Below are 25,813 nucleotides of genomic sequence, written 5' to 3'. Positions count from 1 at the left end.
AAAACAGTAATATTTAAATATTATTTCGTTGCGAAACTCATTTATTCTGGTATAATAAAAAATATATATAATTTGCTTGTCCTATTGTGAGCACCCTGTATGAGTGAAATCAATGAAACTGCATGAATCGGTTAATAAAATTATGAAAACATATCTTGAAAATATTTTCCACTGTTAATACAAGACACTGCAATACGTGGAATTTTTCGAAGTTTGCACCTATTTTGTGAACACCCTGTAAAAACTATAATAATGAAATTTTGTATTTAGGGTTTTGACGTGAGATCAAATCGAAAATGCTATCCATTTCTTTCTTAAAAAAATGCCTAATGTTTTTTAATTTTTGAGGATCTTTTCTGAATGATAGTAGGCCGTAGAAAAGATCACATGTTAAAAAATATAACATCAAAAAGTAGGCCTTTTTGAGTACCTACCACCACATAAAAAAAAAAGAATTTTGGAAATCGGCCAACGCCATCCTAAATACGGAGGTTTCTCGACATTAAGTGAAACACACTGTATATATATTTTTTCAAAATTGATATTAGTCTTTTAATTTGGGAAGAAATATTCTAAAGAAGTAGAAATTATTTTTTAAAAAAGCCTGATTATTTAAATTTTTTTATTGCCGAATTTTGAAAATATAACAAACAGTACATTTACATTACATACAATGTATGTATGAATTTGTTTTTTTTTCACCGTTACATTTGAATATCATTTTATTTGTTTCATTTAACTGCTGCACTAACATCCAAATATGTATTATCTCGAGGAATTTAGATAAAGAATCCCCAAGATACTTGTTAAAAAATTACTATTTGCTTAACGAAACATTAAACTCTTATAGGTATTTATTCTAGTCTAGTAATTTTTTAATTTGTTTAGAAGATTTTATATCTTAGAGGTACATACTAGATGAGAAAATTATATCCAAAATAGTCTGTGGAAGCTTTAAATCTGACTTAAAATATTATTCGAGTGACATATTCGAGTGTACTTAGAGATAGCGATAAACGTTTATCATTTTAAAACTTTTTGTTGAACTAAACTTAATAGGAGAAAAGACATTCCAGCGTACCGAAACAATTTCTGTCGTATAAATAAACACCACATCTAAAATAGATTCCTATATTTAGTTTTCGGGGGCATTTTCTCAAATTCCTATCAAAATCTAGAAGGAGCACGCGTCTCACGCAGTCGCGCATTTTTGTACATCGATGTCCATTGATACATCTAGAAGGCCTACGCGGAATAATAAATATCCTACGTCATAAATAGCTTTTACTACTCCTGTTTACAAATTAGAAAAAATCGTAGGTAGCGGGTAACACAAGATTTTCGGAAATGAAACAAGTCGGCGGTTCTAGACGTTGCCGGATTGCCTCGCCAACGTTCGAAATGCTATTTCCTTTTAAGTATTGCGAAAGTCTAGGGTCAGACCTATTTTTATGGTATTATTAGGACTGATTCGCGGATGACGCTGCAAATTTGCACAGTACCGGACTCGCCCTTTGTGCATCTTCTAGATTAAAAAAAATAGTTTTAACCTCAGTTTTAGCTGTTCAAAATTAAAGATGAGTTTTCAACGACGACGTATTTTCATTTTAAGCAGAAAACTACGAAGTTTTAAAGAATATGGCTAAAAATTGTACAGACAAAAAAAATCATAAAATATACGAATTAAAAATTATTTATTTCTATTACAATTTTAGTTTTTTTTTCTGTTTATTTGTCCTAAAAGTTTATAGTTGCTCAAAATATGCTACATTTTTTAATTTGCTTAACAATTATGATTCTGATTCACAATTAATGTAGATAATATATTTATTTAAATGAGACGTAATGATACAGTTTTTGTCCAGAAATATATTTTAACAAAATCGTAGTTTTCATGTATTTGTTCAAATATGTTCCTACTCATGGTCCATTTGCCATCCCTTAACAACATAATATAGTATTTTTTTCTTCAACCGTCACAGAACTATGACATTTTTTTACTGTTAGAAGTCTCTAAGGCTGACACTTTCCTTACTGAGAAAAAAAATGGTATTTTAGCAACAAAAGTATTCACTTTTAATCCTAGGAGCTAAAGTTGCTACTTTTAATTCTTAGATTAAAAGTGTTAATCAAGTTTTAATTTATAAAAGTTTATTCAACAATAATTTTTGTTTATCCACATTGATTTTAAATACACAGTTTGAACAAGTATAAAAATTTAATAAACCCTTGAAACTGCCACTACCCTAATTCTTGGAGCAATTTTCAAAGCAGCCCAACACGTTTTCATTAATATATTATTTTCAGATGTTGTGAAATCAGAAATGACAATGGTGCTTGGTTTATCATTATTACTATCAACTTTCGGTATTCTTTTCGCAATATTTTCTTAATTCAGAAGTGAATCTTCAATGTAGCCTTCCGTCACATTGCTCGATCTCCATCTTCCGTGTCTTTTAAGACAAGTGAAGTCACCACCGCTGTCAACTAAAAGGGTAGCAGACGTTCGTTGTAATGTGTGTTCACTGTACTCTTTCCAGATGTCCAGCTTCAAAAATTTTGCCACTTCTTGCTAGACACTGATTTTATGAATATTTACCACCATTCAATGACACTTTCCACTAATATATCTGAAAAATAATTGGCGTTGTACCAAACCGGGTGGACGCAAAGCAACATATTTTCGATAAAAACTAAAATAATTGTCTCCCAGCACAGTAAAAGAACGTGGTCTCTTGTTTTGGAATTGGGAATTTTTATAACTAAGGAGGATTTCGCATCTTCAACATTATCAATTGTTAAATTGACTAATTCATCAGTACGGCTTGCACACATTGAGTTGAAATTTTATATGCCAATAGAAGAATATATTATTACAAATCTTGTAAAATTTGAGGATAATTCAGGTTTACTCCGTAGGTACAAAAATATGTTTAATTTCACGTTATAATTATGTAACTCGCAATTAAAGCAACTAAGATACCTATATTTGGACCAATTGTCATATTTTAGCCTTAAGTTTATATAACATGTGTGCTCTTCCATTTAAATGCACTAATTAAAAATTGTTCCATAAATAAAGTTCTTACAATTTAAGTTTTTCGATGAGCAACAAAAGTTTGCGACTGTTCCAGAAATATCTATCCATCTTTAGAATTAAAAAAAAATCATCCAATTATTAGTAATCACGATGATACATACTCCAATTTTGACAATGCCTACACAATTTTGCGTGCACTAAATATTTCTAACACCAAATATCGTTCGGAAATACTCACAATACCAGGAAATCGTGACGACTTGGCATCGCTGCCCGCGGCCCGCGGTTCGAAGGTGTACGCTGTTGCGCAAGCGAGCTCCTGTCCCCCACACAAAACATTCTATTTAAAACCATATCCTGTGCCCGCTTTGCTAGTGAATCAGTCGAATCAGTGATACAGCTAGAGAGAGCATAGAGTGTGACTCGAGGCAGCTATCTGAAATTCTACACCGAAAAAAAGTGTTTGTCGTGTTGTGAACAGTGCGAATAGTTAGTTCTACAAAATGTCTACAGGACTTAACCGCGACATCCCCATCAAATTGGGCGATTTCAGTGTTATCGATACCGAATTCAGCAGCATCAGGGAGAGATTTGATGCTGAGATGAGGAAGATGGAAGAAGAAATGAGCAGGTTCAGGTCAGAGCTCATGAACAGAGAGTCCAACAACTTCTTCAGGAGTACCACAAGGTAGCTATCCAGAATGTTTTCCTATTTACTGATATAATAAGGTTGAGGTGGATTATAACTATATATACTAAAAAAATTGAGTCTAAGTCTTCAGGAATTTGGTTGTTAGGATACCGTTGAGAAATATTGATTTTTCTATCTCCCTTTTACTGCCATTCCCTCAAATGTTTGTATCTAACGCTGAATGATGAGGTTAAAGTAGAACAAGAACAAACAGATTAAAATCAATACGACTACACTACATGTTTGTAAATAGGCCGCAAAAGTTTAGTTTTCAGAAATTTTCCAAAAAATGTGAACAGAAGCGATTATTGTTAGTAGTGAAATGTTAAAGAGATGCGCTTGGAAAATTTTTCTAGAAATTTATGCTTTTATTAATACCCGGATTATATTTTATCCTTCTTTTTTGGCAGCATTATGCGATGTTGACGCCGCTTTCCAAAAATAACTTTGATTTCTAAACTACATGAAATATCTGAACGTCTAGCATGTTCCAAACTAAACGTATAGATATTGTGTAATTTGTACCGTCTCTGACATATTTTGGAAAAACATAAAACTAACATTTTAATTTTATGGTTCAGTGAAATTGAAAATTTATACAGAAGTTCAATATTATACTTATTATAAACCTTCAAGAAGGTCCTGAGAACGTCTGGTTTGTTACTGGAATTCAAAAAACGTTGGCAGACCATGACATTGTATCTAAACTGGTTCCATTCTAAAGAAGCAAAAAACTAGTATTTAAATTTTAAACATCTGCCACTCGCAAAAAAATTGAGACCGTTTATTTTTACATTTTCGTATGGTACAAAAGTTTAACGGTTTAAGTACAAAAAAATATGGAACAGGATTAATTTTTTTTAGATTACCAACTAATATTATATAGAGTGAAATATCATCAAAGTTACAGAATTGATTGCTTTTGTCAAAATAAACAACCAAAAAAATAAGAGTATAGACCCTCTATAACTTCTGTTGTTCAAAATGGAGTAGATTTATTTTTAAAAAATTAACAATTTCTGAGATTGGTTCGCAAATTCACTTACCATGTAAAGGAGGCCATACACGAAGCTGTCAAAATTGGACCAACGTACTTGATCATATAATCAGAACGTGCCTGTTTGTCGTTTTTTCCGGCCATTACTGGTTATTGTCACTTAATAATGAATCTCTATTCACCTGCTTTTATCGTAACATTTGAGGGAATGGCACAACGTACAGAAATGTTCGGCATTCATTTGCAAAATGTCAATGTCTTACAATTAATTCTGGGACAGCACAGTCGAGCAAAAAGAGAAGTAAAACATTTAAATGAGTAAATCGTCAGTTAACCGTTTGCTGGTACACAATAGCAGTCTGACGAGATTTGAAAAAAGTTGGACTTGATCGTCTCATTCCATTGTATCAAGCTCTGTCTAGAATTTTCAATTATTGTTGAATTAACTCCTTCAAAAAACATTGAAACCATAGTTGGTCTGGTCTTTAACTAGTATAAAAAAAATTTACTCATTTTTATGGTTTTGTTATATTTATTATTCTCTTATTTTATCTCATCTAAAATATTACCATTTCAATGAAAGAAGCAGCTGCTAGACCAGTTAATACCCTTTTTTATAAAAGTGCATTCGATGTTTTTATCTCATTTACAAAAGATTTTCACTGCAGTAGCACCAAGTCGTTACGTCATGTATTATTTATAAAAATGTTATCGCGATGTGAAGTACAAAGAATACCAGTCATTAGGATGGCCAGTCAACCGAACGGACCACGATAATTTTATGGTAACAGTATCACGTGGTATTATTATGGTGCTCATAGAAATGCATTGTTTTGATGCAAGTGATGCGTCGCCATTTGATGCGTCCATTGTGGTAGAAAATCAATTCCATTACTGAAGGTCGCTTCGCCCCAGTTATCCCCTTTTAATCAAAGCAGGCCGGGCTGGAGTGGTGCAGTGGCCTTATCTGTCACTTTAAAAATGTTATTTATCAAATTGGTGATACCAATTTGACTTTTTTGGGAAAAAGTCCATAGCAGTCGTCTTTAAAGATGATTTTATTAAGTTCAGAAATTGGGAAACGATTCAAGAATTGTTAAGAACTGCCTAAAATATTAAGCTTCACATTGAGAGCTTCTGATCGTCTAGGAATATACAGTGCTATAGTAACTGCTGATAGTTTAATAATGTTACAGAAAAATTCATTCTATAAATTCAGGCAAGTTCTCAGTTATCCAAGAAATGGCTAGTATGTACAAAAAACTTTAACGAACATCTATCTACATCGTATTAGTTCGTAGTTTGAAATAATATTCATAAAAAATGGAGTTGTATGTTGTTCGTTTCTTTTTGTCAAAATTCATTGAGGAAAACGTTACACCTCTTTTTTCAGAGGCGAAAAGCAGTGGCGGTTTGTGTAGGGGTGCCCTGGGACGCCGCCGCCGCCGCCCTACAAATTTTCATAGTAAAAAATTTAATTTACAATGTTGTCTACAGTGTGTCCACGGATTGAATGCACGTGGGGTGTAAATGACAAAATTTTTTTGAGTTGAAATTTGAGCTTATGGCCTTAGACTAGGAAGTTGAAAAAATTTTTCCAATTATTTAATGTACAGGGTGTTTTTACGATGAATTTTCCAAAATTGTCAAGAGTAAAGCACCTTTGTTTAAAAAATATGAAAAATATTTACTTAAGAAAGTTCTTGAGAACTAGAAGTTATAACAGATTGGCAATTTTCAGTTTCATCGCCCCTTTCTAAATTTACTAACTCTCATTAACATGATTTTTTACCATTTTCAGCTAATTTTTTTGCGTTTTTTTGCAAAATCTGTGGGAGAATACAGCTAACACTTTGTCAAGGTTAGAACAAAAGTTTTCGAATCTTTTTGCGCTCATTGACGTCATGTTTTAGTGATTTTTTCAATATTGTTTTGCGATTTTTGCAAAATTTATGAGGATGCAGCTTAAAAGACTTTAGATTTGAATTCAGCACATCAAAATACATAAGAAACCCACTTAATTAAGTTCAGAACTAATTTTTTTGAACATGATTTTCGGTAATTTTTTACTTTTTTGTAAATTACTGGGATTGTTTGAGCTAAACTAACTTCAGATTCGGATTTAGCACGTCGAAATACATAAAGCCTATTGGGTCAAATCAAAAGTACAGACCACTTTTTTTATGTGCCGGTGTTATTAATAAACAACTAATGAGATTGCGGAAAATAGTTACGCTCTGAACTAAAGCCGGCACAGGATTACAACCGCAATATCTACTAAACGTGTTATATTTCATCAATATTAATAATTATTTAAAGATATAAGAAAAAAAATATATAAATACCTAATCTATCCGGATATTATTAATTAATGTTTCTTTTCAGTATATCAGCTATGTGTTTATTTCATTAATAATGTTTGAACAGATTATTCGTATATTTTAAATAATAATTATTAAATAATATCCATAAAATATCTGCTGACGAATAACATCAACTTCATATAAGTAATGAGAATTATAGAAAAATTTTTAGACTTGACTTGAACTTAACAAGGTTAAAGTAAATTTTTCATTGAAAGTATTAAAACTTCTCTGACTAGTAACTTTAAGGTAAATCATTCACTCTTGACATTTTAGACAAAATAAGGTATTAAATATTATCCAAAAAAGTTAGAATTGACGCATATATTGCTGTAAACACCTATAAATATGTACATAACCTTGCTCTAAAAAAATACACGAGAAACATTAACAGCACTACCAAAATTCGGAGGTCTGGTATGTTAATGTGGCCTATAAAACTTGATAACCTATATAATTTTACGGCCTCGTCGATACTCTCTTTGGCCTGGCTGCTCCATAGTCCATATTCTAAATTCGTTTAATATTTATGTCGCCTAGTCCTACAAACACTGAATCAGAGCGTTCTAATTGCGAAAGAAGAAATAAAACCCCTTACTTTCTATTCAGATCAAAGATTTTGGAGCTCATTAAATGCAAGAAACTATCAACCGATCGTTTGGCACAGGTTCCGTATCATCATCGACTAAAAATACACGAAACGGTAATAAATTTCGATATTACATCATTAATTACCACAGAAGTTGAAATTAAATACTCAAACAACACTCAGTGTATGACCTTAATGAGCTAACAAACACGTACGTGGAATTTTTTGAAAAAACCTTCACTGATAGGTAAATCATAAAACGTACACGTTTTACTAATCCACAAATAATGGAATCATTTTAATTACAAATTCAGTTAAAAAAAACCTTTTTTATACTCAGTACGGTTGTACTTTAAAAGTGCCTGACTTTTTAAAATATTGCCAACTTATAAGATGAGAAATGTTAAAGTAATAAAAAGTTTTAAGACAATCAGTTCTTGATTGGTCATTATGGTGCATGCTTTTATTTTCAAATATCACATTAATAAATAATACATAATTGGAATTGCACCATATGTAGCCGATTTCAGATATGCCATATCTCGAGTCGAGTTTCAAATAAACAAGTTCAGACAGCGTGTACCCATATGGAACAATGTAAACCAAATGATTATATTTCAACTTGCGCAAAACAATTATTTTTATTTTATTTTTTATTAGCGCCAGCAGACGTCGTAATATTTTGTTACACGGCAGCAAAATAAACTAAAACCAGACGACCAGATGGTTTAGATTTAGAAAATACTTAATTTTAGATTAAATTCTTGTATTTACTAAACAATAATCATAGACTTTGACAAAGTGAAGCTATTCATTTACGTATTAAAACTTATTTTATCACTAGAGACTTGCAACAGCTATCACAAAATGACAATTCCGGTTTTTGATAAATTTATTACTTGATTTTGACTAATTTGACCCAGACATCGAGTCGTTTTTCAAATTATCCTTATTTAAGCAACACATTCATAACAATTGTATAATTTATGCTTTTGAGTAGCGACTAATGAACCTAGTTTAGTCATTTCGTTCAATTGTATCATCTGCATCATTGAATAATGTGATGTGGGTTAAAATGGAACAACCGCGTTGCCATAAACTCATCAAATGACTCATATATATAATTTTTCCACGAAGGACATGTTTTATTCGCTTAGTTACAGACTGTGGCTGTGATAATTTTATTACACGAGCATATTTGAACTGTATCACCTTTATATTTGTATTTTTCATGTAGAGTGACGCAGTCTTTCTGCTATAATATAATTAATATCACAGGAAGTGATGCCGTTAAAGCTAATTCAAGAAAAGACCATAAAATGGGAACAAGTTGAGTGTGTGTAGGAGTTCGTACGAGCTGAAACATTACTTAAGGCACTTATTTTAACGTCCGAATTATTTTTTTTTACTCTAGAAAGACGTATATAAATATACCAAAGATGCAGATAAGTTTAAGATGGTACCAACAAATTTTTAAACTTTATTATCCATTTATTATTCCTTGACTTATCAGGCGGTAGTTTGTAAGAGGTTGTATGGTTGCGTATGGCACATATTTAATAAAACATCATTTTGAAGGATATTACATGCTTTGTGATGCGTACATACATTGTCATTATAATTGTTGATGCTGGGTTTTAAATACATATACCGTTAGACCCAGATACCTGTTTGGAGTTTTGACAGGTTCTCGCCAGTGTAAGCTTTGTTCCTAGAGCAGTTCCAGGCAGTTTCCCTCATCGCAGACAGACAGATACATGCGCATTCCGATATAATGTTGACATAACATAAGATTCAAAATTCATTGTTTGGAATCATATGCGATTGCGTCTAACTGTTGGAACTATGATCAAAGCTAATGTATTCATGTTTCCAATTTCCCCCCTCGCTTTAAGTCGAGTTTTAATTGCTTACGAAACAAAATTGATAATCCTAATTAAACAATTATCGACATAACTAGTTTAACTATTTTTTAGTAAATTTACTGAATTTTTAGGAAAATAGGAGTTTTATTTTAGATATATTAGACGATAATAAAAAAATGTACTTAAATTTGACATTATTTTCGGTATAACGACCAATTATTAATTAATTTCTCTAAAATTGATCTTCAAAATTACTTGAAATATTGAGAAATGATATGGCATACCTCTACAGTCGTATGGTCTTTTTCAGTAAAAATAGCAATTAATCCTTTAATTACTAAAAAAAAATGTTGAAAAGTTACATTTTAATTACCACTAATAATGGATTTAAATTATTAGTACATTTGTGCACAACAAATATCTAAGTTGTAAAAAATAACTGTTGTATAAAAAAAAAATCAACAAAATACTACCAGAATAGGTAGGATAAGCGATGTTGTCCTTGTTTCAAACAGAATTGACTGTTTAGGAAAACTTTCTTATTTATGTACAGAAATTTATGTCCTGACTACAAATTTAAAGGGTTTTAATACATTTATGAAGTAAGCACAATTATTTTACTAGTTATATCTAATTATACACTATAGTTGGATCGTATTCGATGCAAAGTAGAGCAAAAAGTTGTCGGTCTTTTATCAAAGGAAAATCGTGTCATCATTTTTAGGAGGCGTAAGATAAATCATTTCAAATTTTAAATGAAATTCAATGTAAAATCTGAAATACCGCTGCATACGCACTGTGTTCTGGTAGTAGCTGCAGTCGCCCAAGTGCATCGAGTGTACGAACTGGTCGGTTATACGTCAAATACTAACCTGGCGAGCTTTGCCGTCAATTAGAGAGCGCTTCCAAAAAACAAGTAAACAACAGTGGCGCGTACAGAGGTAAAATGTAGTACATATGTGGAATTTAGGAAACAAATTGGATTTATAATAAATTACATTTAAAATAAATAGTTTATGAGAATAAAGGAATTTTTGTAGGAACAAGGGTGCCAGACCTGAACTGATCCTCTCGTCCCTTCATAATGTATAAAGAAATTATTCAATTTGTAAAACCCTTAAAAGCGTACTTCATTGGTTCCCTTGACAGACAATGATTTATTACTTTCCATCGAATATGATCCTACTATACAGTGTCTGTATATAGTCTTAAAAAACGTACATTATATAATTATAACTGATCTTAAAAGGTTTATAACAGACAATTTTTACGGGGTATTAACTAACCAAGCTCGATATTTTTCATAATTTTTCACCTCTCCGTTTTCTAAGGTATATTTTGATTAAAGAAAAATCTTTAAAGTCCGGTGTTATTTGACGTATTTTTCATGGCGTTTGCAGTGCAGCGTCTTCAAAACTATCAAATATCTTCGAAACTAAATATAATAAAGAAATGTCTTTTTCACCAATCTTTCGATCATGCAAAAACGTACCTTTTGCATTTCTTACTTAATTCATTTCAAATAGAAGAATAATAATTAAGGACCCCAGAAGTTCAAAGTTTTCAAACACTGATATTTTGATTTTATTAAATGGAAATATTTTCAATTTGGCACAGACAGACGCAAAATTTAATTTCTTTTCGATTCCTGGTTTATCATATTTTTGTTGGTATTTTCGCATAAAAAATAGATGGAAAAGGAGAGGTAACGCAGAAAATACTTTTTTTATGCTTATGTAAGTAGGTACCGCATCTTTTTATCATATTTACTTTTGATTTTGGTTTATGTTCGAGTTTGGTTATCATTTTATTAAACATCAAATAACCTCGAAACACTAGGACCTAGATCCAGTCTAGTCTTAGTCTATCAAAGTAGGTCAATATACAAGGCATTTCACTTTAAAAATGAAGTTAGGTAATTCGCAGAAGAAATGTATAATCGAAGATAATTTTAAATTGTGAAGAACTTGATTTGCTGCAATAATACCAGAACTATCTGATTCCTTCTTACTTAGGACCGCTCTGTATGCTGTTGTTTCCATTGAACATGTTGACAAAACGTAGTTATAGAATAATTCCCCCTTCCTTTTTAATGGAATTGCATCCAAGGTATAAAATCGCATGAATATTTCTAAAACGCGAGGAGGATAGGAAATCTTGTTATAAATGTCGATATGTTGTAAAACATCTAATAAATCGTTTAAAATTACAATCAACAATGGCCGAACGGTGTCCTTTTAAAGAGCGCCGCACACGTAATAGGAATGATGTCAGAGCCCGAATTAGAAGAGCCTGCCTTACACCGCGAACAATTCTCGAATGTTTCGAATCCGACCGGTCCGAAATATTTTTGCATATGCATGCGTTTTAAAAAACACTCCGCCCACATCCTGTCGTAGTTAATGGACCGTGTTAGAGGCACGGGTATAGGGAAATGTTATTGCTATAGGTATACATAATGCGACAGACATGTCGCTTTATGAAAATTTCAAGCTCTCGGGTAATTTAAGTCGAGAAAAAGATTACATTTTACATAATTTTTAATAATTCAAAGTCTAGGTTTCATTTTACGCGTCTGTAAGTTGGAATTTGTGTGGGAAAGACACGGCGTACTAGTATGATGAATGAAATACTCACAGGATGTATATAATTGACGTTGGATAGGTTAAGAGAAAACTTATTTATAATCTCTGAAAATGTTTACAAATTATAGAAGTTTTTAATGAACTTATACCCTTTCCTTCCTGCATCGTTCAGAATTTAAAGAAACACATTTTTAGATTAAGTAAATGTGTCTGGTATTTCCTTGTATTAGTAAATATGAAAAATACTTTACAAACGAAATATTTTCTCCAAATCTGTTGCCGTATAAATACCTATGATGTCTATTTAAAAGATTAAACTAATTGATAGTTTTCTTCATTTTAAACATAGACGATTAAAAAGGGTTCCGAAGGACAAGGTGAAATTCTATGAAAAAGATCACTTTCAGTTCACAAAAATAAATAAAAATCGACGTGTGTGTTCTTGTTATAAAAAAAAACCTTAGGTACGCCTATGGCTAAAAAAATGTATTTGTAGACATTTCAGAGTTGAATAATACTGCCACACCTCGTTGAATATTGGATTTATATGGTCATCCTCTTGGTCAAAATTATATCGACTTATAAAGCATTTACAGCGTTTAGAAAGTAACAAACAGATGGCGGTTTGAACAATTGTTTTCCTAGTACACGTTCAACCGGAACCGGTTTTTTTTCTACCATCGGATTCTTCGTCGTCGACTTGTGCGTCTATTGCAGCAAAATAGTTAATACTTTTTGTCTTGGACAAGTTCTACTTCTCTTTTCTACCATGCTGTCCCGCGAAGGTTTTACTTGACATTGATTTAATCGTTATATTTACTATGGTTATTTAATATTGGTAACTGGTTTGTCAATTGAATATGCTTTTGTTAATCATTGTTTTAGACGTATTTAGTACAATGCCAATAAGCTTTTACATAACAATCTAACATTGCTTTTAATCTTTGCATGTCGTACGAATGTGAGACTGTATCAGGAGGCAATAAGTCGTCCAAAACAAGGTTTGTATTTTTCCAAATTAGATCTAGAACGTTTTCTTACCCCAAGCCTCTTATATACAAGGCGGGCAGAATTGTATTCCGGGAACTTGATCAGGTGACACAACAAATAATTTTAAATAACCCTTCATGTGAATGTGAGTAGTGCTAAAATTTAAAAGAAATAGATTTGTTTGTTGTTTATTTTGTTTATCGTATTTCATTCGCATTCCTCAAAATATTAAGGGTAATGATAGGCAACTCTGTAGTATCTTACTCTGTAGTCTAGATGGCAGTGCTAACAAGGACCAATAGTACCGCCGTTATATATGTCGTATAGAATGATTAAAAACAAAAAAATGACGAAATACGAGCCAATTGGTTTGAAAATACGTCAACAGTGGTGTGATACTGGGAACATCGTTAGTCAAAACTTTAGAATTTCGACATCATTATTTTGAAAATTGGAAGTGTATTTTGTTTTGGGATATATTAAAGAAAATATTTTGAAATCTGGGATTTTTAAAGATTAATAAGCAAATTTTTACTTCTAATTAGAAAAATTCCGAATATCTTCGAACTTCCTTAAGTTTCATCACTCCACGTCAAACATCATCAGAGATGTTTGAGAAAATATGTTTTTTTTTTTCAATTTTAGCACTCCGTATTTCGAAAACAAAGTGCAAAACTTATATGAATCTTTTAGCTTAAAATTATTTACTATGTCACCTGATCTACTTCCCGGAATAACATTCGAACCAATCTGTATTTTTATTTCCATAAAATGTCGCATTTTACAATGTGATGATGCCAAATGTAATCAAGACGCAATTTTTTGTGCTTTCAACTTCTGTTAATGAATGTTGTGGTGCATTTAAATGGTGGGGGATATTATGAATGTCTATAAAAATTTAAATAGATATTATAAAGAACTAAATTAGTACGTGAAATAATTGTTGATGAAAAACCACCACAGTTAGAATATTGGAAACATTTTTTTTTAAATAAAATGTGACATTTTGTTTGCACAATATGCCTTCAAAAGCGCTGCCATGAATTAAAAAAATATTTTCGATATTAAAAAATAAAATCTTAAATAAGCTAACTTCATTCTTATTTTTATTCAATTAAATAATCACTATTTTTACATGTTACCACTGTTTACCAGATAGACTCATATCATAAGTATAATTAGTTGATAAATGTTTTTTGACGGCATACTTTAATTTTAATTTAATCTACTACATAATTAAATAATATTGAGCATCACTTTTACTGATACCACTCGACTTGTTTTAAATAATTTAGCTATCTCTATGTTCCTTTACTTTGCAGTATCAATCGATAGCTGAAAATAATTTCTAATTTTTTTAGCACGACCACACAATCTTCCACAGGATCTGATATTGCCCAAAGAGCTCCATCTGGAGATGTGAGAACATGGTACGATGACTTAAATTCCCCTCTCATCCAGGAACAGGGAGATAGCAAATGCCTAAAATTAAGATTCGATGTTAGCCAGTACGCTCCCGAAGAAATCGTTGTAAAAACAGTCGACAATAAATTATTGGTACGTACAAAAAATTGGAATCCTATACAGATAACACGTCACTGGATAAGTTTGTAGGATGACATATAGATGGCGCCAAGTTACTTCTCTACCATTTGTCTCGATGGAGCAGAGTCCGAAAAGCATTTGTTAAGCCATTGCTTTGCTAAAACGGTATTTTTTTCCATTAAAAAGCAATGCTTTATTAACATACGAAACAGATTTTTCCATTGTTTTCAAAATTACAACAATGACGTCATTAAATACTAACCGTCAGATTATCATGAAATTTTGACACATAGGTATCATATTTGAAAGTAAAAATCATATATGGTTTTGTCAATGGTGGCGCCATCTGTATATCATCCTATGAACTTATTGAATAAAACGTGCTTATTCTTAAAAAAAGGGATAGCTACTTGTTCTACCTTGTTTTTATCTATATAAAATTTACTGTTGCCAGTAAAATTCCATGACATTGATAAGGGACGGGAAAATATTTATTATATAAAAATGTTGTTCGAGTCAGTTTGTTTGTATTAGTTAATTATTTAAAGGCTGTTTTATTTAGTTTAATTACATATTTCAGGTATTGTCAACATACCACTTAGTGCAGTGATTTTTATCATTGGTTGAAGTAATAAAATGTGTAAACATACTAAAAATAAATATTTAGTTTAGTTGTTGTTTATGCCGTACCTTTTAAACGGCAAATGTTATCGAATAAAATAAACATTTTTTTCTGTCCTTCCGATAAAATATTGTTTCATATTTTTACATTTTTTATTGTTTTATTTCATATCTACATTAATTCGTGTACCATATTTCAATAATACAAACTTTGTATTATTGAATTACAAACACATAAAATTGATAACTCAAAATGAAATTTTAAAAAAACTAGTTAGGGAATTTTCGATGATCAAACTTTGGCTGAGGGGTGACAAATATAAAAAAATAGTACATACAGGAAAAAGTAGTTAGGTACAACAAAAATGATGAATTTTTATATTCGATTAACTAATCCATATCCAAGGCCGAATTAACCTATCGTGAGGTCCGGAGCTACAAGCTTTACGCTGGCCCTTTTTCTTAAAAATCTAATTTCGAAACCTTTTGGTTTAATTCTAAAAAAAATTCATTTTTGCCAGATCTTATCAAGCCCCCCCCCCGATTTGTTAAACATAGGGCTATAGCCCCCAATTTTTGTGGTATTGCAAAACTCGTCAGTACCTTTTAAAAACGGAACATATACAAAATTTTTTAAAGAAAATTAAAATTTTAAATTATAGTATCATTAGACATATTTCATTTTATAGTTGAATGGTTTTTTAATTATGTTTTAGCATTGTCATCCATTTCCATAATGATTTTTATTCAAAGCGACATAATAGTTTTATAAACAAGAATAATTGATAATTTCTTTGGAAGTTTGTAACTATTTGCTCATGGATCTGTTGGATGGGTTTCATGAGAATCTTAGGAATTAATTTGAATTAGTATATTTTTAAAGTAAAAAATATCTTTTTAGGTACACGCCAAACACGAAGAAAAGACAGAATCAAAATCCGTCTACAGAGAGTACAACAGAGAATTCTTGCTCCCCAAGGGCACGAATCCAGAACACATCAAGAGCTCCCTGAGCAAAGATGGTGTCTTGACAGTCGAGGCCCCACTACCAGCAATCACTTCTGGCGAAAAATTGATTCCAATCCAACACTAAACTAAATGAATGACATATACTTATTTTACAATTCCCATCAAGCTTCTAGGTCTTATAATTTGTTACAAAAAGTAAAGCAGTTACTTTAATTTTCGCAATATTGTTGATTAATATGTATTTATGATGTGCTACTCGATATATTATTTTGGTTGAATCATTGTGATGGGCTTTTTCGATGTATAGCGAGCAACGTCACAAGTAGTGTAATAAATTATATCTTTTTGTAAGTTATTTATAAACAATAAAATTATTTTTAAACTTCTGTTTGATATTTTTTTTACACACTTCATCACATTTTACAAATAAGTTGCAAAGATTTGAGGGAAAATTGTTTTTTAATAAAATTTACATTCTTTCTAGAAGTTTTTCAAAGAAAGACTGATATTATGTAGTAAAACATTTTCCAACTATAAAAAACAAAGTTAAACAAATTACATTTATACATTGAAATATTCTAGTTATACTTACAATGACAATTGTAAAATAAATTGTTTCATAAATTACCAATAAATAACAATAATTTGTGCAAATATAGAAAATGTCAGTATACAGGCTGTTACAAATTCGCTTCTCACTACAGGAATCTCGGAAACGGTAAGAGATACGAAGTAGCTTAAATGGGGGCAAAGTTGTATAATCAGGGTACCAATATTATGCCTCTAAAAAATCAAAGCTAACACAATTAGTTTTCGAAATATTTGAAAAAAACCGAAATTTTAGAATTCCGTTTTTGTTTCATTTCAGTCTTGTTTGAGGTAATATTGAAAAAAGAACACTTTCTTATGGCCAATTTTTGCCCTCTATTGCCATTGCAAATTCAATTTGTATATGTAAGGTTTTGTCTCTCCATGACCATCGTCAACTTTATTTTTTTAAATACAACCCTAGAAATTTTATTACATTTTTTGAAAACGTTCATAACCCCCAATCCTGTCCTGCCTCAGCTTGAACCAGATTCAGACGTTTTGTCTCGAAAAATTCATCTTCAGTGTTCTTTGTTTATTGAATTATCGTACACTGTAAGTGTCGTTAGGCCCTGTGAAATCCATTTAGTTATTTAAACTATTACCACCACACATTAAAATAAAAAATTATTAAAGTTTTATTCTCGTGTCCATAGTTATTTCTAGGCTTCTCAAGTGCTCAAAATTCAAACAAGTTCCAATCTATTCTTTTCAGGATATTCATACAAATACATCTGACATGCTCTTTCACAGTTGCAGTTACAGATATAATAAATTCCGATAATATTACGCTGATCTTCATTTTTCAACCTTTGCCAAAACGAAAATGCTTTTGAACATTTACTGAAAATTTTTAAAGAATAATATTGAGTTGGTGTTTTGGTTGTTCATATGCATTTTTAAGAATTAATTTGTTATAATAAAATTAAAATTGTAATAATGTTTTAATTTTGACGCAACAACTTATTTAGTTATGTTTAACCAAGTGATGGTAATAGTTAATAATAATAAATGTTTTATTGTAACGCGTAATAGTTTAAATAACTAGACGGATTTCGCAGGGTTTAACAACACTTGCAGTGTATGATAATTCAATAAAAAAAGAAATCTAAATAAAAAATTTTGATAAATTTGGAACGAATACACTGAAGATGAATTTTTCGAGACAGAACGTCTGAAACTGGTTCGGGCTGAGGCAGTACAGTATTGGGGATCATGAAGGCTCGCAAAAAATGTAATACAATTTCCAGGGTCGTATTTAAAAAAATGAAGTTGATGGTGGAGAGACGAAACGTTACATATAAAAATTGATTATGCCATTCGATAGAACGCAAAAATTGGCTATGAGAAAGTGTTTTTTTTCAATATTACCTCAAACAAGGCTGAAAATGAAACAAAACGGATTTCCAAATTTTCGTTTTTTTTCAAATATTTCGCAAACTAATCATGTTAGCCTTGATTTTTTAGAGGCATAATGTTGGTCCCCTGATTACACAACTTTGCCCCCGTTTAAGCTACTTCGTACCTCTTACCGTTTCCGAGATCCCTGTAGTGAGAAGCGAATTTGTAACAGCCTGTATACCTTATAAAAAACATTTTAAAACTCATCATAACAAGATTGAGGATCTTGGTTTTGTGTGTGATTCACATAAAATTTTCCATCCGAATGCGCCCTTTTAGTAAAAGTTGAAATCAAGTTTTTTCTCGAAGCTTACTGTTAATCAAATTTGGGTTAACTTTTCAAATTTGATGCCATTTGTTTTTTTTTTACTAGAATAGGCTTTTTTAGCGACAGGAATATTGGTGAATATCTGAATTCTACTTACTATTTATCTCTTTTGATCTTAGTTATCATATGGTTATGGTAGTTTAAATCTCGTCACTCTCTCATACATACATACTACAACATACGCGACTTCACTCGCGAAAAAACATGCATGTGTGATCGCCATTATTCCATAGCTAGAAATTGGCCTCAATGATTTGGAATCGAGGGGGATTATCTCTCTTTATCCTGCCTCATCTCGTGTAGGCCTGGACAACCTTCGTAGGTGGGCCCCATCCGTCGTCTACCCCGACCGTAAATGCGGCCGGTGTAAGCACTTTGTGGGACCTCCTTTTGTCCGCCGGCTAGGGCCCTTTCTTCTGGCGCTCTTCTTGCTTCACCGGCTCGTCTGTGTAAACCCCGGGGGAGGTATCATGTTTATGGTTGGGTAGGGCAGTGCGGCTATGCAGCCTGGGATGCGCTTTGCTATGGTGGAGGTGGTCCTTAGGCTAGCGTGGGAGGGGAGAGGTAAGGAGGGTATGGGGGGTGTGTATGTGTGTGTGTATGTCGTTGTCTTCGTTTCTTGATTTTGGCGATCTCTGAAACAGAAAAGGTTAGCGGGCAGGGGGGGGGGGATGTCATTGGGGTGGTCAACCAGGGTCAAAAAGTTGGTGTCTAGGTCTTTTGTGTTTGTCGGTCACCTCGGGTACGTAGTCAACGGCTTGCCTGAGGAGGGGATTGTCATGTCTAGCGGCTACGTCAAACCGTTTCTCCAGCTTTCGTCTTATTGTCTGTGTAGCGTTTGTGTATTGTAAGTATCGTAATATGTCAGAGTTTCTTACGTACCAGGGCGCGTCGGTGGCCGTGCGGAGGGCTATGTTTTCCACAGCCTGTAATGACTTTAAGTGGTTTTTTACCGCGTGACCCCACGCCGTGGAGGCGTAGGTTAGCTGCGGTTGAAGTACCACCTTGATAAGCGTTCGCTTATTCCTTAAACTGAGGGATAGAGCTGACCTTTGAGTAAGGGATAGAGCCTAGCCCTGGTGGTCTTCGCTCGCGCCACCGTCTCCACGATGTGCGGTTTCCACGTGAGACGCTGGTCCATCGTCACGCCCAGGTATCGTGTTTGTCGATTCCAGGAGATGGGTTCCTGGGATAGTGTCAGTCTGTCGAGGTTTTGTGGGATTTTTCGTTTGGTAAAAAGGATAGCCGAACTTTTGTTGGGATTAATTTTGACTTTCCACCTGTTGCACCAGGTTTCAAGTTGGTCTAAGGAGTTTTGGAGGAGGGAGACGGAATATCTAGGATCTACGGATTGGGATGTGATTGTCAGGTCGTCGGCGTATAAGTATATGTTGGTGTTGGGGGGATGTGGGATGTCGGAGTTGTAAATGGTGTATAGGTGTGGGGACAGGACGGTGCCCTGGGGGACACCGGCCTCCATGGGACGGGTGGTGGAAAGGGAATCTTGGATTTGGATGCGGAATTTTCGGTGGTGTAGGTAGGATTTTATGAGTTTGGTAAAGGATATGGGATATTGGTTGGTGAGCATTTTCATCAGTAGGCCTTCATGCCAAACCGTATCGAAGGCCTTTGCGACGTCCAGGAAGACAGCACCAGTGTACTGTCCCCTGTTGAAGGCCGCCGTGATGTGCTCGGTAAGGCGAAGGATTTGGAGTTCAGTGGAGTGATTGGGTCGGAAGGCGAACTGCTCGTCTGGAATGACTTGCAGTTCTTGGGAGTGGGTTCTTAGACGGGTTAGGATAATTTTTTCTACCACTTTGCTCATAGCCGGGAGCAGGCTAATGGGCCGGTAGTTGGATGGGATGGTGTGATCTTTGTTGGGTTTTGGGATAAGGATTATGTTTGCTGTTTTCCAGCGGGTAGGGAAGTGTCTTAGTCTGAGTGTCGCGTTTGTTATGTTTAGTAGGGCCATGAGGCCCTTGTGTGGTAGTCGTTTAAGTGTCGTGTTATGTATATTGTCGGGTCCGGGGGCTTTTCTGTTTTTAAGTCTGCGTATTGTCAGTCTTAGTTCGTCAGGTGTTGCGGGGGGGATTATGTCATTGTCTGGCTCTCTGTCGACGCGTCGGGCCGCGCGCTCAGCCACTATCTCGAATTCCTCGTCTTCGTCGGGCAGCTGAGGCAGTCTACACTGCAGTTCCAGGCTATCGGCGAAAGCCTCGGCCTTTTCCTGGTTCGTGTAAACCACCCCCACACTACCGTGGATTGGAGGAATTTTACGGCGAGCGGTCTGTCGCAGGGCCCTCTGCGTTTTCCAGAGGCTGTTGTCTTGTGGATCCAGCGACTCCAGGTGCCTAGCCCAGTTGTCCTGGGCCAGTTCATCCAGAGCTGCCTTTACCCGTCTGTTAAGTACGTTTAAGTCGTGTCTGTGTCGGGGGAGGCGTGTGCGAGTGGCAAGCCGTTTCGCACGTCATCTGTCACGTATTAAGTTTTTTATGACATCGGGGAGGGTGCCCCGGGGGTTTGTCAGTCGGGGGACAGTGGTCTCCGTCATAGTCTGAGTCAGGGCGTTTTTAATGTCAGTCTCAAGGGAGAGGATTACCGCCTCCAGGTCATGGGTGGTTTCGATGACTGGGAGCGCAATGTTTCCTTGCATTACTGCTCGAAAGCGCTCCCAGTCAGTGAACCTCCTCGTGAAGGTGCCTTCATATCTCTGTCTTCGCTCCAGATCCAGAAATATTGGATTGTGGGCGGAAGACTCTTCGTATTGGGTGGATATTTGGGCATTTAACGGTATAGTATAGATTTTAAGAGGGCAATGTCGATGACGTCGGGGCGTCCTACGGGTCCGTAATGTGTCGGTTCTGTCGGTCCGAGTATCGTCAAGTCGTCGTGTCTGTCTTGGTAATTCAGCAGGACGTGACCTCTTGTGGTCGTCGTCCCGCTGTGCCATATGGGGGACTTCGCGCTGAAGTCCCCTCTTGACCTCGACTTACAAATTAGTTGCATTAATATGCATAAGACTACGACACTATTTTCTTGCAACATGTTTTATAATTATAGATTTTCAATATCTGAAAAAAATACATTATTGAACTTCCTAGCAATACAAACGCCGTAAGTGGCATCATTTTGCCTGGTATTAAACGGTTCTAAAGGGGACGCCATTATTACAATCTATTGTCGTGAAATAGATATTAGCCGAGTTCAGTGTTTTGTGTCGTTTTATACTGTGTTTTTCTATTTAATTTCAATAAAAATGTCAAAACGGTGTATAATATCCCGACAATTACAGAAAAAGAGCCACATATGTGCTACTTCTTTTGACAAGTAAGTTTGACATTGTTTCCATGTGCGTTCTTACAAGGGTGTAAGGTGTCTTAAGTAGGTATTTTATTTGTTAATTTATTATGTTTGTATTTTGATACTGACACTAGCTCTGTGTTTATTTGTAGAATACCATAAGATCCTGCGATATGGGACTAGAAAATTTAGCCATATCTGAATATGATTTATCAAAGGATAATTATATCTGTTCGAAGTATTTCCGCGCTACAGATATTAAGGTAACAGTAACTGGAAAACGATGTCTCACACATGGAGCTGTCCCTATTATAATCAACATTTGGAAGGTAATATGTTTTAAAAAGGTAATAAGAATAATTTAACAAACATTTTTAGCAGTGTTGATGAAAAGGTTGTACCGTCTCTAAGGTTCCCCCTTCGAGAAATTGCCAGTGAAACATCCTCAATCACATGTCCCCGTACCGTAAGAGAGGAGCTGTCAATGCTATGAGCTCAACATTCAGTTTATTTTTGTTGCGTGCATTTAAAACGTGCTTGGAACATGTTTATTTTCCCATACGATTAAATGTTGTTCAATGTAATTTCATTTTTCAGTTACTTTTAGTACAAATGTTTTGTTTTCTTTGCATTGTTTATATTCCAGCAGATTTTAATGAAATATATTTATGCTCGTTTTCTTGTAATTTTATTTAAATTATTTATTTTAATAAATGTAGTTTTTCGAGTAATCGATAACTACTATGAAATAATAGAACTAATATAGCAGGCAATGACATTGAATGCATCATATTTTGTAGCATTGGATATTTGTAAAATTATGTTCGCTTGGTAGCTATAGTATATAACAGTTTCAATCGAGGAGTTTTATTTAGTAACTCTTTTGTTCTGGAAATGTTTTTAAAATATTAATTATATATTTTGACAGAACCACTAACTTTTTCCTATTTATTGTCTATTTATTACACATGAAAGCTTAAATAATCGAGCACTTCTGATTTTATCAAATTCTATTTAAAAGTATAATTTTATGATTTCCTTATTTATTATGATAGATTTTAAACCCAAACTCGGTACACCACTGTACCATGTAGTGATGGGAGATTTCGAGTGAAAAATCGAGTGGTACTCGATTATTGAGATCACTCGAGATATCTCGAGATGTTTACTCCCACCACTCGAGTGATTATTACCCTACGGTTGCACCCCAAAATGTTAGTGCATACTACAAATAGTCACTGATTGCGTAACCTTTTTTTAGAATAAAATGAAAAAGTGGTTAGGTTTTGAAGTGCGTGAGCTTTTTTTTTAGCTACGCTTATAAGTAATATATGACTAATACAAACATATTTGTGCGCCGCTGGGATGAAAATGACCAATATCTCGTATCTCGAGTGATCACTCGATTATTAGAAGTACTCGATTACCGATAATTCGATTATCAAAATTGGTCGATTATGCCCATCACTAGTACCAGGGACCATTGTGTTTTCTTATATATCAATTGTTTATCAACATACAATAGGTTGAGGTTACATGCTTACACTGTGTACTGAAATAGAGAATGCGGTCTCCCCTTTATTTCTACTCTGAGGGTTACATAACTAATCTAACCTCATTTATAGTGATGGGCATAATCGACCAATTTTGATAATCGAGTTATCGGTAATCGAGTACTTCTAAAAATCGAGTGATCACTCGAGATACGAGATATTGGTCATTTTCATCCCAGCGGCGCACAAATATGTTTGTATTAGTCATATATTACTTATAAGCGTAGCTAAAAAAAAAGCTCACGCACTTCAAAACCTAACCACTTTTTCATTTTATTCTAAAAAAAAGGTTACGCAATCAGTGACTATTTGTAGTATGCACTAACATTTTGGGGTGCAACCGTAGGGTAATAATCACTCGAGTGGTGGGAGTAAACATCTCGAGATATCTCGAGTGATCTCAATAATCGAGTACCACTCGATTTTTCACTCGAAATCTCCCATCACTACTCATTTATATTTGAGGATCCCAAATCTCAGTTAAAATGGTAGTCCTTGAGGGGAAGGGGAAGGCCCAGGACGTCGAGCCCTGAGTAAAAAGAACGGCTCGGAGTTTCTTTACGGCGCCCAAGCTCTTGAAAAGAATGCAATCATGGTTTTGATCATCGATCTTATAGTACTAGATACGGCATAGGCTATTTAACAGCATTGAGATTGTTTTGATACGCAAAGTTGTGGACTTGGAACTCTGCGGGATGAGGCGGGGAGCAAAGATTTGACGTTAGTCCTATACACCAGTGGCGTAGTACATTAGATTGGTTCATTAGGAATATTAATTACAATTTTGTATTAAATGCAAGAAGTCTTATCTTCGGAAATAATTGAATCAAACTTAATTTTAAAGCAGTACAAATGATATGGGGTTATAGGAACTGTAGTAAAATCACTTTTTGTAAAAATTGTAATTTTTTCATTTGTCATACAATATAGTGTACAATTCTTGTTATGGGGGAAAATTACAGAATGACTAAATCTTCATTTGACTATTTTAGTAGTTATTTACTGATGACTAATTTATCAACATCTAAGTTTACGTAGTATATTATGTTAAAATATGTAGATACTGTATCTCGCCCTACTTTTATTAATATGTTTTTCAAAAAGCATTTTTTGTAGCAGACGGTTTCTGAGACTGATGTAACTTATTAGTTTTGAAATTTGATGGTAATGTAAAGTTAATGTTTACAGTGCTCTTCCAACATCTCGCTTTTAAGGAAATTAGTATCAAATAAAATATTACCTTTTAAGATAAAACTTTTATTAATTGTTAAGAACTACTATTAAAAGAAGGTAATGAATAAATAACAAAATAAAGGATATAAACTACATAAGTAAGTTATTGTATATTATAAAAGTATTAACAAAATAAAATAAATATATTAGTACCTATATTAAGTATTGAATAATTCTAATTGCAATTAATACTGTGACAATATCAATAAAAAATTTGTTTATTCATTTTTAAATAAAATTGTTTTTGTCAGGAAGCTTCTGACTCTGTTTTGTACATTATCTTTTAACTTAAGTGTCTCGTGATGCACTCTAATCTTGAAATAATTTTTTAAAATTATATTAATGTTCAATAGTATTCCAAAGGTGCGTTACACCTAAAAGAATCTACGCCCATGTATGCTTACAAACTTAACGTATGAAACGATATGGCCGATCCTCTTCTAAACTTGCTACAGGACTTTCCCATAGTTGGTATATAATAATATGGCTATCCTAGCTGTTGCACTAGGTGTTGCGAGTGTAATTCAATGCCGGTCGGGGCATATAACCCGCGGAGTAGTTGTTTCCCGCAACACTGGCAATTTAACACTGGAAATTTAATAATATGGTATTAATAACTGTCACAAAATCACTTCACACACTCAAAACATTTATAAAACGTAACAGAATTTGTAAGTAAAACTCAAGACGAACAGATAAGTCATTAATTAGAATATATTTTCTATGATGTAAACAAATAATGTCGAGCATGCCCGAATAAGCAGCCAATCAAAAGTAAAGGACCTTAAGATACCCCCCCCTTGAACAAAACAAATTCGGCCTCGCGCCATTATTCTATGGCTAGAAATTGGCCTCAATGATTTGGGATCAAGGGGGATTATCCCTCTTTATCCTGCCTCATCTCGTGTAGGCCTGGACAGCCTTCGTAGGTGGGCCCCATCCGTCGTCTACCCCGACCGCAAATGCGGCCGGTGTAGGCGCTTTGTGGGACCTCCTTTTGTCCTGGCTGGGCCCCGCCGGCTAGGGCCCTTTCTTCTGGCGCTCTTCTTGCTTCGCCGGCTCGTCTGTGTAAACCCCGGGGGTAGTGTCATGTTTATGTGTGGTATGGTTGGGTAGGGTAGTGCGGCTATGCAGCCTGGGATGCGCTTTGCTAAG

At 34.0% G+C, this 25,813-nt stretch overlaps 1 protein-coding gene across 2 annotated transcripts; it reads left to right on the top strand.

Moving 5' to 3' along the window:
- Positions 1-3,391: 3,391 nt before the first annotated feature.
- LOC108910156 (heat shock protein beta-1) lies at positions 3,392-16,641 on the top strand. Of its 2 annotated transcripts, XM_018714682.1 has the most exons (4): positions 3,392-3,728; positions 13,081-13,131; positions 14,482-14,677; positions 16,188-16,641. In XM_018714682.1, the coding sequence occupies exons 1-4, from the start codon at positions 3,544-3,546 to the stop codon at positions 16,377-16,379; spliced, it is 624 nt and encodes a 207-aa protein (XP_018570198.1). In that variant the 5' UTR covers positions 3,392-3,543; the 3' UTR covers positions 16,380-16,641. The 2 variants fall into 2 exon arrangements, with proteins under 2 accessions (XP_018570198.1, XP_018570199.1); XM_018714683.1 differs by lacking the exon at positions 13,081-13,131 and having other exon boundaries at positions 3,394-3,728.
- Positions 16,642-25,813: the final 9,172 nt, after the last annotated feature.

This window comes from Anoplophora glabripennis, unplaced genomic scaffold (assembly GCF_000390285.2).
Source record: "Anoplophora glabripennis isolate ALB-LARVAE unplaced genomic scaffold, Agla_2.0 scaffold466, whole genome shotgun sequence".
In the NCBI taxonomy this organism is placed as follows: Eukaryota; Metazoa; Arthropoda; class Insecta; order Coleoptera; family Cerambycidae; genus Anoplophora; species Anoplophora glabripennis.
The sequence above is the reverse complement of the archived record's forward strand: the minus strand, read 5'-3'. Positions and strand labels throughout refer to the sequence as shown.